Source organism: Maniola hyperantus, chromosome 15 (assembly GCF_902806685.2).
Source record: "Maniola hyperantus chromosome 15, iAphHyp1.2, whole genome shotgun sequence".
NCBI lineage: Eukaryota > Metazoa > Arthropoda > Insecta > Lepidoptera > Nymphalidae > Maniola > Maniola hyperantus.
Window position 1 is genome coordinate 11,745,922 of NC_048550.1, and position 17,753 is coordinate 11,763,674.

The 17,753-nt window shown below is 38.7% G+C and overlaps 2 protein-coding genes across 3 annotated transcripts in view; one reads left to right on the forward strand and one right to left on the reverse strand.

The window, feature by feature from the left end:
* Positions 1–17,753, forward strand: part of LOC117988924 (4-hydroxyphenylpyruvate dioxygenase-like) — a 326,462-nt gene that overhangs the window by 216,692 nt on the left and 92,017 nt on the right. The gene's annotated exons all lie outside the window — the stretch shown is intronic.
* On the reverse strand, positions 560–16,207 carry LOC117989058 (zinc finger protein 665-like). 2 transcript variants are annotated; one of them, XM_069503231.1, is made up of 16 exons: positions 15,587–16,207; positions 13,685–13,907; positions 12,541–12,830; positions 12,173–12,320; positions 11,765–11,922; positions 11,198–11,341; positions 10,751–10,938; positions 9,141–9,459; positions 8,619–8,705; positions 8,125–8,254; positions 7,664–7,728; positions 6,841–6,935; positions 5,729–5,849; positions 4,945–5,187; positions 4,404–4,552; positions 560–3,857 (listed from the first exon to the last, which is right to left on the reverse strand). In XM_069503231.1, the coding sequence occupies exons 1-16, from the start codon at positions 15,710–15,712 to the stop codon at positions 3,737–3,739; spliced, it is 2,607 nt and encodes an 868-aa protein (XP_069359332.1). In that variant the 5' UTR covers positions 15,713–16,207; the 3' UTR covers positions 560–3,736. The 2 variants fall into 2 exon arrangements, with proteins under 2 accessions (XP_069359332.1, XP_069359331.1); XM_069503230.1 differs by having other exon boundaries at positions 5,663–5,849.

Here is a 17,753-nt window from a genome sequence, read left to right on the forward strand (position 1 = left end):
CTACTGGAAGTTGCTAAATGTCAATACTTCAGGCCCAGAACGCTAGCAAAAACGAGGACAGGGATAGCACTGATGATTACTGATAAGATACCACAAAAAAAAAAACGCGAAATAAAAAAATCCTACATTTTCTAAAAGTTCACGATATATTGCAAATAGCACATCGGAGACGCTAGAAGTCAACGAACGTTGCGTACGTGTCCACTCGGAGTCAATGCCGCGCCGTAGACCCGAGTTTCGCACGCTATACATTGCAGATTTAAAAATACTAAATCACTGAAACTACAAAATGAGGCGAATGGTTATTGGTATTAGATTGTGTTTAGATAGTATAACAATAACGCTAAGTTTTCGCTAGCGTTCTGGTTACACCCTATATTTCACTGACCAATTTTCCTTTTACATAATATATCGCGTGCAAAGTATATCAAGGAAGAGTTAAGCCATATCACAGACTAGACACAATTTAAAATAATAAATCTTTTTTTTAAATCACACATTAAACTTAAGATCTAATTTAACAAACTTTTGGTAGACTGGAATTTTTCGAATTTACATACACCCTATAAGTAAAACTGGTTTCTGTATATTTTTATCAAGTAAAGAGATTACTAAGTTTGAGTAAATCTAAGCCAAATGCCGTGAACTATATTCCAATTTTATATACTCTATATAAAATACTGAATTAGTGAAAATGAAAATTATTTTGTAAAATTTTCATACCAAAAGAATTACCAAATGTTTGTCAAATTAGATTGTATGTGTAATATTATGTATAAATTTTTCATGCACTCTCTAAATGTCTAAAACCAGGTGGTGTAAAAATGATTGATAAATTTCATAGATAAATTATGATTAGGTATAATAAATAAAGTCAGATCTCTAATAACATCTTGATTTTCAATTGCACATTACTTAAATCCGTTACCTGCTGTACAGAGTGAAACAAATACTTCGGCCCTTAAGGTGCAGGTTCCTTGGTGCGTACGAACGCATCTCATACACCCAATGTACGAACACAAACTCGAATGCTATTGAAATGATTGTATGTTTAGTGAAAGTTGAGTTGCCCCATATTAAAGCTTGTTTAACGTTGTAGCACATCCCAGACGGCAGACGCTCCATACAAACGTATTAAACAAAATATTTTTATTTAATTAAACTTTTACAAGTATTTTTGAAGTTTAATTGAATAAAAAATATTTTAACTGATTTAATGACCTATTACTACTACCGGAGCACCGGCTTGTCCGCACACGATTTGTGTGTAGTTCGGCCGAATCTCGCTTTATTATATATATTAAAAACGTATTACTGTCTCTTTCTTACTTAAGAAAATTTAGCTAAGCTAGAGCAATCAACTATTTTGTATAGGACATTAGGGCAACTCTCCTTTACTCTATGGATCCTGTCATCGTCAAGCACTAGTCACTCGGGAATTCCGCGCTGGAGCCCCAGGCCCCAACTAGTATAAGAGTGACATGTGTCATGCAAAGCATGTCACTCTGTGACACAGTATGGAATTGCTGAGTTGTGACTAGTGCTTTATTCATTAGAAGATTCAAATCGTAACACTCGTCCGTAATCCGAGATGTCAAATTTTTTTTTTTTTAAAGAATATTAGTCATGTTAAATGACTAATATTCCCCTTTCCTCTCCAACTAAGCGTCAGGCTTGTGCTAGGAGTAGGTACGACAATAGTGCAACGGGCGGGGTTTGAACCGTCGACCTTTCGGTTTTCAGTCCACTCCTTTACCGGTTGAGCTATTGAGGCTCAAATTGACATTTAGAGCGGTCATTTTTGACATCACAAAATACGTTAACGATTTCAATGATTGTATAGTACGCGACAGGTCGACATGGCAATCGGGATGCACAGCTCCCGCGCTAAACTGGTGTGGGTGACCTGCGGGTGTGCAGGGCGTCCCCCCACCTCATATCCCGATTGCCATTTCGACCTGTCACCTACTATACATTCATAGAGAATCACGGCTATTGTATATATTTCACAATATAAAGCTTATTCGAAGAGGCCATTAAATAAAATTAAAAAAAGCAACTATAAAACTTAAATGCGTACACTGAGCACAAACCATTGATTTCATTGATTTTCTTCACTAAATCCATGAGTGCAATAGTTTAAACATGATCAGCTTATTGATTGTACATTTCATTACATATAAAACCTTTCTCAGAGCCATATTAAAAAACTTTTTTTGATATGTACAATAGATTACACCAGTAACTAGATACCTAAAGTACCCTTACATACAGTACGCTGCCGAAAGTAATGTACATCAACCTTTAGAAGGAGATAGCCAATTTGTAGAGCGTTGTCCTTGTCGTTGAGACTGACAAAATGTCATATAGGTACGAGGGACAGAGACAATGCTCTACAAAGCCGGAATGTCATTCTAAAGGTTGATGTACACTACTATCTGCCGCGTATTGTATATGCTAATGTACATTGATAGGCTACCCCCTACGTATCATGTCTTTTTACACACTGTAAATGTCCATAAATGCTCTAAATTTTAGAGCATTCGTTGCTCACTCGTTTATATATTATTTAGATTATTTACACAAAGCTTGATTTAGTCTCAACACTATTTTTCATACTAGTTTCTATTCAACAGATTGGTTAAGGTGTTGTTTCAATATTCATTCTATCTGTATTCTTAGATTAGTTACTTACAGCCATACTCGGAGTCACTAATAGTTACTTAAGATTGAGTTAAAACGAGACGATTTATGTAAGAGATATAGCTCTGTCTCGTTTTAACTAAACTTAGGTAACGATTAAGCGACTCTGAGTACGGCTGTTAGCAATGCTGGTTGTTAAAAATTATAATATCTCTTAGGACAACTAATAACTTATCGACAGATTGTTTGTGCACTCAACCATATTCTATTATTATACGGTTCTTTTCTGTTTCCTTCAAATCACAGATGAGTGCACAAAACACCCTTTAAATGATGTGATAGTCGAATTCTGATTAGAAAATAGTATGATAAATATAGATCATTGTTATTGCCACCAAATAAGTAGAACCATTTTACCCTTTAAAATCTAAGCATGACCTATTTGAGTCGAAAGAAAAATAAAATTGTGGGTGTGTATCACACTAGCCAACAGTTCAGTTCTGTTTTCCGTTCAGTACTGGAAATCTAGTTCTTTACAATCTTATCTGAAAGAATTCCATTTTTAAGAAGAGTTTTATACATTCTAGATTCAATGAGCAGGTTTCCAGGCAATGTTCGAGATAATTTTCATAGATGGCGCTCTTACTCTTCATCTATGTCATTAATTGACACGACCTAAACATTAAAGCATAGATCATATAGATATAGGTATTATTTTCATCTTTAATGGTGAAAGTATTCAGCGCCATCTATGAAAATTATCTCGAACGTTGCCTGGAAACCTCTTCATTGTAATTATTTATCTGTCAAGTGTCAACTCAATAAGCTCATTTTAGAGTCTCAATTACCAACTTGGTATAGAATTATTGATAGTTTAATCCACGAAGACGCTCCCCACTATTTTGCGTGCGGGAAACTATGGGGTGCGGGGAGTAATTTTTACCCAATTTATCACTCCACTTTGCGTGTGGTTTACTCTTAATTCACTTCACTCCACTTTTCGTGTGGTTCACTCTCATTTCACATCACTCCACTTTTCGCGTGGTTCACTTCACTTCTGCCAGACGAGCAAGTCGTCTGGTTCGGGCTTGGCTCAGTCCAGCTGTTGCACTTGTACCACTGAAGTGGGGGGCGGAAGGGAGATCTCATACTTGATGAGGCCCGTGCCTCTGCCCGTCGATAGCACCAAGCCACCTACTTCTTTCACGTCGCCACTGGAAATGACAAGTTTTACTTACTATAATTTATGATGGTTTAGGTTTTCAAAAGACCTTGTTTGTTTTTTTTATTTATTTATTGACTAGCGCTTGGCTGCAATCAGACCTGGTGGCAAGTGATGATGCAGCCTAAGATGGAGCGCGCTTGCTTAGAAGATGCCTATTCACTCTCGACTTGAAGGTGCCCATATTATGATTGTAGGGGAAAACTGATGCTGGAAGAGAGTTCCAAATCTTAGCGGTTCGGATTACAAATGAGGAGGCAAATCGCTTCATACGTATTCGTTAGACCTGTTGAGTCTTTCATTTTCTGGGATAAATAGCCTATATCTAACTCCAGGATGCAATCATCTGCATCAAATTTCGTCAAAATCGGATAAGGGATGGGTCATAAAATGGTATCAGCTCAACGCACAGCTCAAACTACTAGACTACTATTTGATTACCGATACCTGGAAGAAATAGCTTACGGATTGTCTGTTCTAGAAAATTTGACTTGTCTCTTTCTCTCACCAACACAGTGAGAGGGAGAGCTATACATACCTATGATGTCGCTTGTGCGCGATTTGCGCGTTGATAGGCTTTCCGTCGCGCGTCACGATCTGCAGCGGCGTGCCTAGTAACGTTCGGCGACCTCCCACCGTGCCCACTACTATTTGATTACCGATCACTTGCCCTGATCGATTTGTTACCTGAAACAATTAATTTAAAAAAAACAAGTTTTAAACAGGATTTAAAAAATGTTTAAAACTTAGTTTTGATTTTAAAAAAATTGGGTCGAAAATCGAAATATCGATGTCTCAAAATCATCGTATAAATCGTGGTACGTACCCGTTATCTTAAATATATAAAAGGAAAAGGCGACTGACTGACTGATCTATCAACGCACAGCTCAAACTACTGGACGGATCAGGCTGAAATTCGGCATGCAGATAGCTATTATGACGTAGGCATCCGCTATGAAAGGACTTTTGAAAATTCAACCCCTAAGGCGGTGAAATAGAGGTTTGAAATTTGTGTAGTCCACGCGGACGAAGTCGCGAGCATAAGCTAGTTTACATTATAAAATAACTATTTATCTCACCACTTGTATATGTGTGGGTTGTTGATGATCCTGCTCCAGCTCTAACGCGTTTTGATGTTGGACTTGTTGCTGATGTTGTTGTTGTTGTTGTTGTTGTTGTTGTTGTTGTTGCTGTTGTTGTTGTTGCTGCTGCTGTTGGACCTGTTGCTGGACTTGTTGCGCGACCTGTTGCGCTGCCTGTTGAGCCGCCTGTTGAGCTGCTTGCTGTTGCGCTTGTTGCGTCGCCTGCTGCTGCGCTTGCGTCTATAACAAATAATGGAATGTGATTGTATGCATCACTAATCCATACTAATATTATAAATGAAAAGTGTGTCTGTCTGTCTGCTAGCTTTTCACAGTTCAACCGATTTTGACGAAATTTAGTACAGGGATAGCTTGCATCCTGTGGAAGGACATAGGCTACTTTTTATCTCGGAAAATCAAAGAGTTCCCACAGGTATTTCCAAGATCGTGAAGAAAATCAACAATTTTCTTTGTATATAATACCTCACACCTGGGTTTACTCACGTGTTTAGTCGACGTTACCCCCACTAGTTTCGAACCCATCCTGGGTCCTTTTTCACAGGGACACAGACAGTTCGTGCACGCGTTACGGTTAAGACTGCGCGCCGCTGCCCGCACAGCCCGTTGTGTGAGTGTGAGATATTATATATAATGGAAATCACTCACGATAGTTTAAACTTTAAATTTTCTTTGTATTTGGTTGAAATCTGATTACCCCAACTGCATGCCGTCCTGTTAACCGTTGGGAAGAAAGTCTTGGCGTGTGGAGCTCAAAACTCACGTTTCTCGGCGGCAAGTCCATGTGCTGCCGCTGGTGCAGCATGAGATGGTTCTTCTGGAAGAACGCTTTGCCGCACTGGTCGCACACGTGCGTGCGCAGCGTGCAGCTGCCGTCCGGGTGTCTGCACCAAACAAATACAGTATTAGCCAGTATTGCCAACTTGCCAAAGAGTCATGATAGCCTAGTGGTTAGGACGCCCGCCTCCGTCCGTTCTAATTGGAGGTCGAGGGTTCGATCCCAGGCACGCACCTCTAACTTTTCGGAGTTCTGTGCGTTTTAAGTAAATTAAATATCACTTGCTTTAACGGTGAAGGAAAACATCGTGAGGAAACCGGCATGCCTGAGAGTTCTCCATAATGTACTTAAAGGTGTGTGAAGTCTACCAATCTGCACATGGCCAGCGTGGGAGACTATGGCCAAACCCTTCTCACTCTGACAGGAGACCCGTGCTCTGTAGTGAGCCGGCGATGGGTTGATCACGATGATGATGATGATTGCCAACTATCTGTACCCTTATTATAAATGCGAGAGTGTGTTTGTTTGTTGGTTTATCCTTCAATCACGATTTTGACGAGACTTTCACAAGCAAGTAGAGGATTAATCAGGGAGTAACATAGGCTACTTTTTTTAACCGAATTTCAAAAAAGGCTACTTATATTATATACACCGAAATCTCCGGGATTTCTGAACCGATTTGAGTCATTTTCTTTTAATCGATAGAGAAAGTTTGCGACATTGTGGCCCATAAAAGTTTAGATTCCAGCTCCTAAATAATGATGCTGTATGGGACCTGACCACAAAAATTGATGGGATTTAAAAACTGTTGGAGATACCTACCAAGTAAAGACTTTTTGAACTCGAGGACTGAACTCCTCAGCCCTGATGCTGAAGGGAATTGCACTCTTAAATCGTGGCAATCCCACAGGATTTTTAAAGAATCATGCATTTAAATGTTTTTACAGGTACTGAGATATCTTGCATCTCGGGGACGGGCTACTACGGATTGGTTACTTTTTGTCCTGGAAAATCAAAAGTTCCCACAGGATTTTTAAAAACCTAAATCCACGCGGGCGAAGCCGCGGGCATCAGCTAGTAATATAATATAATCTTACCTCCTATGATGTGCTAATAAGCCGTGTTTAGCCGCAAAGCCTTTGCCGCAGTCGACACAAAAGTGAAGCTTCGGTCGCTGCGTGACGTGGTGATTCTGTAAAAGACAATGGTACTGATTATGACAGCTACTAAGTATCCGCATCTTTTTCTTACCAATGTAATAAGAAAAGGACAATTACTCTTGAATTTAAAACTGTCAAACCTCGTGACTTTAGGTGCCAGTTTTGAGCTTAGTATTTAAATTTGTAGTAGTTAGTAAGCTATTTTAAATTCATTTTCCGTCCTTTACTAGCAATATTAAAAAGAAAAAGATGCAGACAATCTAAATTTAGTTTAGAGAAAGACATCAGAATCTATGCCAATACATATTTATTATTAGTCAGTCAACAAAACAATTAATTCATACTAATAATATGTCTGTTGGCTTTTCACGGCCCATCTGTTTGACCGATTTTCACAAAATTTGGTACAAGCTTGGATTCCTAGGGATGGACATAGGAGGATGATTATATCCTGGAAAACCAAAGAATTCTCACAGGATTTAAAAAAAACCGGCCAAGTATGAGTCAGACTCGCGCACCGAGGGTACCATACTACGGTCGTATTTTTTCGACATTTTGCTCGATAAATCACGGTTTTCGGATTTGTTCTTTTACTTCTGCCATAAGACCTCATTTCATGATTCTAGGTCAAAGGGAAGTACCCTATAGGTTTTCTTGACTGACATGATGGATGATCAGACGGACAGACAGACAGACAACGAAGTGATCCTACAAGGGTTCTTTTTTTCCTTTTGTGGTACGGAACCCTAAAAAAACTCACCGTTGCTATAACTTGTGTGTGAACTACATTATTGGGGTTGCTCGATAAAATCTGTATAGGCTGACCTAAAACAAAAGAAATGGTTGCATGTATCTGGCTTGTATACAGGAAAGAAGAGAAACTTTAGATTACTTTACGAAAGGCCAAGGAAAAAGGGAAAGGAAAGGAAAGAAAGAAAAATATTTATTTAACAAAACAGTTTTATCAATTTTAACATTGTCTGATGGTACGCACACAAGGTAGTCCTGTGTCGTGGGTACCTGATTCGCATTAACAATAAATGTAACCGGTAAATTGACGCTCGGTTCACTAGACTAAGTTAAGTAAACTAAGTCAAAGTCAAATGATTTATTCAAAATAGGTAATAAATTACTGTTTTTGATGGTCAGATGTTGGATTTGTAAGATATAGTGGTGATAATTATTACGCAAACGATATCTAAAATATGTTAAGGTACATACTGTGTGCGTTGTGCGAGGCGGCAACGCTGGTGGTGATCAGGCCGGGCTGCAGTGCGGCGGTGAGCGCGCACAGATCCGTCACGCACGTGCGGTCCCCGGCGTGCAGGCGCACGTGCAGAGACAGAGCTTCCTGTGGACATCACAAGAGTTCAACAGCTGCCCACCAAAACAGTGTTTAGTGAGGCCAAACCCCAGACATATTCTACATCGATATTAGACATTCAACAAAATTCAACACAGGGGGCTGTTTCACAACCGCCAGATAACTTTACCAAACGAATTTTGACATTATGAGAGTTTTTATATAGGGTATCTTGTCAAGTCAAGTCTGGGTGTTGTGAAACGGGCCCTTAACGGTTCTTGCGGTTATTCTAGGTAGGAACGGCATTCCCAACCAGTAGTAAATTAAACTAGTTGACGATTCAAAGCACTTGTTAAAGTTTACTTGAATAAAAATATATTCTATTCTATTCTAGATATGTTTGTTTTAATACCTTTGTGTTGAAACACGAGCCACACTCTTGACACACGTATCCCGGGGCAGTCTTCTCAGAGATTATTTGACCGTCAGCACCGATGACCTGCACACAAAATGTTACAAACTTTTATAAGTTATGTCATACCTGCGCAAAAATCTTAAAATGGCGCCGATTCTCTTGTCTTTCTCTAAACTAAATTTAGAGTATCGGTATCTTTTTCTTTTTAATATTGCTAAAAAAGGACGGAACATGAATTTTACATTTAAAGACTAAATGTTAGTGCACGCTACAAATTTTATTTTTTATTTTTTTATTTTATTTTATTTAAACAATAGGCTCGCAACTGGCAGCTAAAGTCACGAGGTTTGACAGGTCTAAGTTGAATATAAAACTGTCAAACTGTGTCTGACCTTCTCATAATACATTAGTAAGAAGAGGATGCGAATACTCTAAAATTTAGGTGTGCTCAGAATCAGTACCAATATCTGATCATTTAAGTGTCGTGAATAAAATAGAATGAAATAAAAATACACCTACATGAACGATTTGCGGTTTAAAGTCATCCTGTTTTATAACGGTTGCTTGTTGTTGTGCCTGCTGTTGCGCTTGTTGTTGCGCCTGTTGTTGCGCTTGCTGCTGCGCTTGTTGTTGCGCCTGTTGCTGCGCTTGCTGCTGCGCTTGTTGCTGCGCCTGTTGTTGCGCTTGTTGTTGTTGCTGCTGCTGTTGTTGTTGCTGTTGTTGCGTTTGCGTCGTTAAGCAGTGCCTCGTCATTTTGCAGTGCTGTTGCAACTCTGACTTGCATTTGAAAGCCTCGCCGCATTCTAGGCACGCAACCGCGCCTTCTCCTGTATGAATTCTGAAAATTGTAAAGACATAAAATAATATAATTTGTTTATTAGGAACTAGATGATGCCCGCGACTTCGTTCGCGTGGATTTAGGTTTTTGAAAATCTCGTGGAAATTTTCCGGGATAAAAAGTAGCCTATGTCTTTCCCCAGGATGCAAGCTATCTTTGTACCAAATTTCATCAAAATCCGTTTGAGGGTTGGGCCGTGAAAGGTTAGCAGACAGACAGACAGACACACTTTCGCATTTATAATATTAGTATGGATTAGGGTTAAGACATATTGCAAGACAAAACAATAGGGTATTTGACAGGTTTTTAAAAACTGTTCGACGTTAATCACTGATGACTAAGGACTCTATAGAAATAAACTTCCAAAAAGGAGGTGGTTCTCAATTCGGCCCGTATTTTTTAATGTATGTTCAGTGTACACCGAATATTTCGAGGTTTCTGGAGCAATTTGATTTTTTTTTTTAATTATCAGTAGAAGTTTCCGTGGTGGTCCAATATTTTTTTTTAGATCCAGGAGTTGGATCTAAAATCCTGATGCTGCAGGGTTACTGCCCGCGTAAGTTATCAAGATTCAGCAAGTGTTAATTATTGTGGAATAATATTGTAGGTAGGTACTAAGCAACGACTTCATGTAGTGATTCAGGAACTTCAACCTTTCTTTCACTTTATGTGAACTTTCTTTCTCTTACACTTTTTTCCACTTTACTTGTCCATTCACTTTTCTTTTTTTTTTTTTATTAATTATAGGTATTGACCACAATCACACCTGATGGTAAGTGATGATGTGGCCTAAGACGACGGCCTACGACATTAAGGACTATGTAAAGGATAAGGATATTTTAAGTTATTAACAATAATTAATTTGGACTTCTATTATGTTGACATTTTATTCATTACTAATATTTTGTTTTGAGTACCTATGAAGTCTATGTATAACTTGTATTTTAATTCCTGCTTATTTTTATGTTTTTAATTTAAGGTAATAATATTCAAACACCAGTTACGGTAAAATGTATAAGGCTCATCAAACATTGTTTCAACCTATTGTACCTGCATTTTATTGAATAAATAATTCATTCATTCATTCATTCATTCATAAGATGGGACGCGTTTAACTAGAAGATGCCTATTCACTCTTGTTTTAAAGATAAGGTTGTAATTGGTAGGAAACACATATCGTGGAAGAGTATTCCAAACTTTAGCCACACATATGAGGAATGATGACGCAAAACGTTTTGTGCATGTAGATGGAATGTTCTTTCATTTTAGTGGTTGATTTGATGATACTCACTTCATATGAGCGACCAGCGTCCTCTTCTGCAGGAACTCTTTCCCGCACACGGGACAAGCGTGCGGCACTCTGCCGTGCACTCGGCCGTGGTTGACGAGCTGGAACTTTCTCGCGAAGGCCACTCCGCAGTCAGGACATACGAACGGCGACAACGAGCCGTGGAAACGACTGTGCATCACCAAGTGTTCCTGGGAATAAACAGAAATTGATAAAAAACCTTTATGGCTTATTTATAAAGGAAATCACTCACGGTAGTTTAAACGCTAAAATGGCTAATTTATCATGCCAACGTCGCCTCAGCCTACCACACTAGGCGTTGATGATGGCAGAAAACCGTCAATGGATTAAAAATAAATGTTAAAATATGAGCTTGGTGGCTATCATTCAGTTATGGCCACTGAGTATCACCCTACTGGGGATATTTGTCATGATACTAGGATCATATACCTTTTGCGCGAAGCTCTCTCCACAGTCAGTGCAGACGTAAGGCCGTTCTCCCGCGTGGTACTTGCTGTGAGTAACCAGGTGTCTCTTCAAAGGGAAGCCGCGTCCGCACTCGCCGCATACGAACGGGCGGTCTCGACTGTGAACCTGTGAAAAAAGTCAAATCATCCATACTAATATTATAAATGCGAAAGTGTGTGTCTGTCTGTCTGTCTGTCTGTCTGCTAGCTTTTCACGTACCATCCGTTTAACCGATTTCGATGAAATTTGGTACAGAGATAGCTTGCATCCCTGGGAAGGACATAGGGTACTTTTTATCCCGGAAAATCAAAGATATCCCATGGGATTTTTAAAAACCTAAATCCATCCTTCAACGGTAGTGGAGCGTCACGGGAGGGTGACTTGTCACAAGTTGACGAATCACTGAGCTTCGCGTCACGTCATCACACCAATCCCACACCACACTACAGCAGGAACCTACTCAGTTGTGCGTCCGGCACCTACCTAACTTATAACTACCCTCACTTCGAAGCCTGTGCATTGTGCACTCCACTGGTTGTATATACTCACCCTGGAATGCGTGACGAGATGGTGCTTCAGCGTAAAGGCCATCTTGCACTCGTGGCAGCGGTAGGGCCGCTCGGCCGAGTGCAGCAACAGATGCGTGTTGAGACAGTGCTTGCGAGCGAACGCCTTGCCGCAGTGACCACATACGTGGGGCCTCTCGCCTACAAATAGTAGTAATAATAAAGAGACAGTACGCGGCCGAATGTAATGTACATCGGCCTTTAGAATGACATTTCGGCTTTGTAAAGCGTTTTCTCTGTCACACATACCTATATGACGTTTTGTCGGTTTCAACGACAGAGACAGTGCTCTACAAATCTGCTATCTCCTTCTTAAGGTACATGACTCACTTGGTCTCAGATTAGTTTTGATTCATTGGATTGACATTGATATAAGTCTTAACATACATACCGGTATGCACTCTCGCGTGCGTAGTGAGATGATGCTTGAGTAGGAAAGACTTGCCGCACTCGTCGCACGAGTAAGGCCGCTCCTTCACCGGCGTGGGCACCGCTGTCATTACTGTGTTCGACATCATGTCTGTCTGTGAGTACACTGCCTAAAACAACGTATCGAATTTTTATTATCGTGAACTGCTATAGGTACACCGTTTCACTGAAATTGTAATATATAATAGGAATAGGTGACTGACTGACTGACTGATCTATCAACGTACACTTCAAACCACTGCGCGGATCGGGCTGAAATTTGGCATGCATCATTGGTTCCTTTATTCCTTTTGAGGTACAGAACCCTAAAAAAAGGAAACATTGACTTACTTTAGGGGAGTTGTTGGTTGTGCCTGGCTCTTGCTTAGTATGCAACAGATGGTGCTGGTGCACCGTCGTGGTTTGTATAGTCTCTGCTTGACTCTGCTGTTGTGTGGCTTCAGCCAGACTCTTCAGACTGCCATTCAGGAGAGTATGGTTCAGTTGTGAAGCATCTATTACTGGAGTTGCGATCCCTTGGGCTTGCAGTGCACGTTTCATTAGGATCTCGTTGCATTCTTCTGCTGTTAGTTGTATTGGGCCGATTGGCGTCATGAAGGGTTTTGATGTTAGGTTTGTTGCTAAAACATACAAAATAATAATTATGAAGTTAGTAGTAATAGTTCTTGGAGTTCACGAGTGCGCGTGACAAATGCTTGTGTTTAAAGGTGCCAATGCACCGGAGTTGCGCCGCTGGGTATGTCGCACTAGCGTTGCTGCACTGCGCGTTGTTGCGCTGCGCTTCACAATATTTTCTCCAGCCGCGACGCGCTTTGACACTCTGTGCCGCGAGATGAAGTGCAGTGCAGCGCAGCTCAGGTGCGTGGGCACCTTAAGTCGTATCAGTAAAGGTAAAGTAAATGTGTACGTTTACCAGCGCTTGCTCGCGACTAATCGGTCCGACAAGCACGCACGCTATATGTGGTTACGTCGTATACATGGACACGTCGTGAATTGCAAGAACTGCACAAAAATACTATTTTTTTTAATGACAAACATATCTTGCATCTTATAAACTTATTTTATAATCTTCAATTTATCAGCCTTCAGAAAAGTATGTATCTGTAAATACACTGTCTGTGTATTGTTTTAAGGTTCTGTACATAATACTAGATAGTCTTTGTCAAGGCCCATTATTTTTGAACTAAATAGGCATGTGCTTGATTGCTATCACATCAAATAGGTGATGAAAGATGATTCATTCTAAGGTGGAATGTGCCTGCCTAGAAATATTTGCCACTTGTGAAAGATCAGAACGGTCCCCAATATTGAAATTGGAATGGAATTAACTCATTGAATAGTCAAAAATTAGTCTTACAACCTTTACAATTAGTAAGTTTTAGTTCTGTAACTGGACACGTCATGTTAGAGAAAGATCAGTTAAAGCTAAGAATTCTCATGTTAATAAAAGATACATCAATAATTCTATACTCACTCTGTATAGTAGCAGTTTGATTTTGCTGTGACACCCTGTTTATAGTATGCGTTGGAGCTTCGTTTAGCACAAACATAGCTCGTCTCCCTGGCACAGGAGTCCCTGTGAGAACTCTCGTGACTTGTGTTGCTGCGTTTGTTACCGCTACAGCCACAGTGCCAACTTTTTCCTGGACTTGTGGTGTCTTATGAGACATAACAGTCAATGTTGTTTCTGGCGACACCTAAAATAAATTTTCAGTGTTATACAATTTTTTTTTAAAGAATATTAGCCAAGTTAATTGCTGACTAATATTCCCCTTTCCCCTCCAACTAAGCGTAAAGCTTGTGCTTGGAATAGGTACGACAATAGTGCAATGGGTGGGATTTGAACCGGCTATCGGTTTTCAGTCTGCTCCTTTAACCGTTGAGCTATCGAGGCTATAATTAAAGGAAGCCACTGCTAGAGCGTTGATAGCCTAGTGGTTAGAACGTCCGCCTCCTAATCAGATGTGGAGGTTCGATCCCAGGTGCACACCTCTAAAAAAAAAGTAGTCCTATATGAAAAGATATATTCCATTCTAATACCAACAACTAATACCACTGGTATTTGTTGTACAGCTTTGCATTCAACTGTGCACAACAGTACAAAGGTTAATTAACTAAGTACCTACTTTAAAACATTTTTATTTTGAAAGTATAAAATAATTGAAAATAGCCATTGGGGCTGATTCTCTTGTACACAATCTCTAAACTAAACTAAATTGACACGTCTAAATCTATTGCTATCCGTGTCATAATGTTGCTTGCAGAAAAGGATAGCACTAGATTTAGACCTGTTAATTTATTTTAGTTTGGAGATTGTGTACTAGAGAATTAGGGGGCGTTCATAAATTATGTGAGGTGTTTTTTTAAATTTGCTGTCCCTCCCTCCCCCCCTCCGGTGAGATGTCGTGAGATTTAATTCAACCCCCTCCCCCATCCCCCAATCTCACGTGAGATTTTTCAAAATGTGGGTTTCTTACGTAAATGCTTTGGATTGTTATTGTAACAAGAAAAAAAATTGCTTCATGCTTTTATTTACGACTAGTTAAGACTAGTAATCAATATTGCTGAGAGTTATAAGAAAAATTTAACAATAGAATACTTAAATCGTATTACGATTACGCTTAAGATTAAATCTTAAGCATGTACAATCTGGATTAAATGGACCAAAATAATATAAGATGAGATTTGACTCGACCCGACCGACCCCCCCCCCCCCCAAACATCTCACGTAACTTATGGACGCCCACTTAGCCCCATTATTTTAAAAACGTCCAACACTTTATAGTGGCTTACTACAACTTATGCAGGAGGTATCCAAATATTTTGAATGTTTATACATACAAACTTGGACATAAAATTCATTACAAGTACTCAAAAATTACTTGAGAAAAATATTTAACTTAAACTTTTTACAACAGAGAATTCTTTTAACTCAAGAATGAACTCATGTTTGGGTGTTATACCTACATGGTTATGTGGTTTTTTCTAGCCTTTGCATAATAACATTTAAATTAACATATAAATTGGTCTTTCAAATTATATTTGTGTACATGCTCACTGAGGGAACTACGAATGTTGCAGTTACACTTCTGATCAAAATACTTTAATATGAAAGAAATTATAAATTATAATCCAATATTTATAATCATAAAATATAAAAAAATTGTGAATTTTTAGTAAGTTATAATTTTTGCGACAAACACCTTACATTCGTTTGCAATATTCTCAATTTTTTTAGGAAAGATGGTTTATTCATACATATTTTATTTACATATCCATACAAAGACAAAGAAACCAATCTAATAAGATCGGAAAAAGAATTTTTCATAGTTTCTTATGATTTACAACAGGAAAGTGAGATGTAAACAAGACATACCGTGTTCCCCAGCGTATAACTCAAGCTGCTAGGAGTGTCCACTTCGCACTTGGTAAGGTCCGAGGTACTCGTAAAGCCCCACGAGTACCCGAAGCCTGAAACGTTGCTCGGCGTTGGCATACACATTTTCACCGATTTTACTCCACTACATTAAAAAGTTTAACAACTACTTTTTGCACACATCCAGAGTACGATAGTAAACACTGGCGAACACAGTACTCATGACAGATTTGCCATTACGACCATATACATACGCTTTCACACCTACTAACGCACAACGCACTCATGAAACCGCTACCGCCGAAACAAGCTTAAACTAACTTTAAACATCGAACAATAACTTTATACAAAGATTCCAAGTCATTTATTACAGTCTATCCACTTATGCCCATGAATTAAACACATCAGCTAATGAAAAAGGCGGCATAGGACGCTAGACACTACATAGACGTGCACGTAATCAGAGTTCATAGGCGCACAAAACAATCTTTTACACATAAGATATAGCTTTATGTTCATAATTACTATAAAGATAAACCTTTAAATCTAAAATTATCAATCAAGTTTAATGATTTCATGAAAACAATTATTTTATCGCACACACAAAAAACCGGACGCCATTTTATTGTTTATGGATTTATTTTTTAAATTCTTTATGTCACAGACTATAATAGCACAGATCACGAAAGAATTCAGACGATCTGACTTATTTGGCTCCATGCTGGCTCCAATCCCTAGTAGACATGTGTCCGCTATAGCTTAACTTAACTGAAAACCGCTGCCGTGCCTATAGCGTACCGTAGCGTTATTGTCGTAGCTAGCAACGGTTTTCAGTTATCATCTATGACGAACCACCTGACAACGCAACACTGCCAACTGGCAACTGACAATGCATTGTTTGGTTTTTTGGTAACTAGAAACGCAATAATTATGCCTTCTCTTTCTTTCTTTTGAGATATGTTGTGGCCGTATGGTAATAATTAAATGCGGCAACGGTGGAAGATGTTTATTGAGAGCCGGCTTATGTTCTACTCTCGCTTATGGACTCACAATACTAATAAAGAAATCTTACATACTATTGTCTTAATCGTATTGCTTAACTACCTAACCTACATAATTTTGCATCACCTCTCTTTCAATCCGATGTGCAGGCAACCTAATTCGATATATTGAGGAGTTGCATTTTTATGTTACAGCTAATATGAACATGCTACGTTTAAACTGACAATGCGTACATATTACAACTCCCCTGAAAATGTATGCGGTTACCCCTCCCCTTAAAAGAAAAAAAATGTTAGACGCTACATCGAATCAGAAGAAAAGATGATGACAATCACAAAAATAAAATCTAATGCTAAATAAAATTAAATTATGTAAGGAAACATTTTTTTTTAGTTACTTCCTGTGCTTAAAGTGCAATTTATCTTATCTCTTACTTCGTATGGGCATACTTTTAACCTTACTTATATAAATATAAAAATCGTAATCTATTAAGTGCACAGTCAAGGATTTAACTTTTACAAAAGTTTCGAAAAATCTCATCATAGGTAATAAAATAATCTCAAAATAGCATCATAGATATTAGATATGTATAAGCTGATGTATCGATTTCACAAATCGACTTTAAAAGATTCTTTGACCTATCAAATAGTCGTCATCATAAGTATACAGCTGTCGTATAGCATCGTCGTAAGACGGTAAATATAAGGTTTCTATTCTATAACCCATAATAATACCTATTATTAAGTAAACATCTCAGGTATTCATATTTCCTGGACAGTCAAAATAAATCTCTCCTAGTCTTCATCTTCCTTTCAAGTTACTTCTTCACATAATACAAATAAATAAACAAATCAACAAACGCGGCGCGTACTCTCCTAATTAATATTAAACATAACATGCTTGCGAGCATTTTTCATAACACTTATAGTCTTCATCAAACTTATTTCTTTCAATAAGTATTTCACTAACATTCAACTTTTCATAAAAATTCTAGGTCTTTCACTAACACCAGCGCGGTAGATAATGATCAAGAGTCTAGACAAATATATAGTTGAATGAGGAGGTACTAAATATGCGCTAAATATCGCGTTCGAACAAATAAATAACAATCATCTTCCTACGTCAGTATGTCTCAAACCCAAAATAAATATTGTATATTTTATAC

What these genes read in the sequence shown, in the direction of transcription:
- LOC117989058 (XM_069503230.1), bottom strand. Translation starts at nt 15,712, where the DNA reads ATGTGTATGCCAACGCCGAGCAACGTTTCAGGCTTCGGGTACTCGTGG. An exon ending in TCAAACTGCTACTATACAGA is followed by an intron (nt 12,831 to 13,684) that starts GTGAGTATAGAA and finishes TGTATGTTTTAG; the next exon opens with CAACAAACCTAACATCAAAA. An exon ending in TTAAACCGCAAATCGTTCAT is followed by an intron (nt 8,706 to 9,140) that starts GTAGGTGTATTT and finishes TTTTGTGTGCAG; the next exon opens with GTCATCGGTGCTGACGGTCA.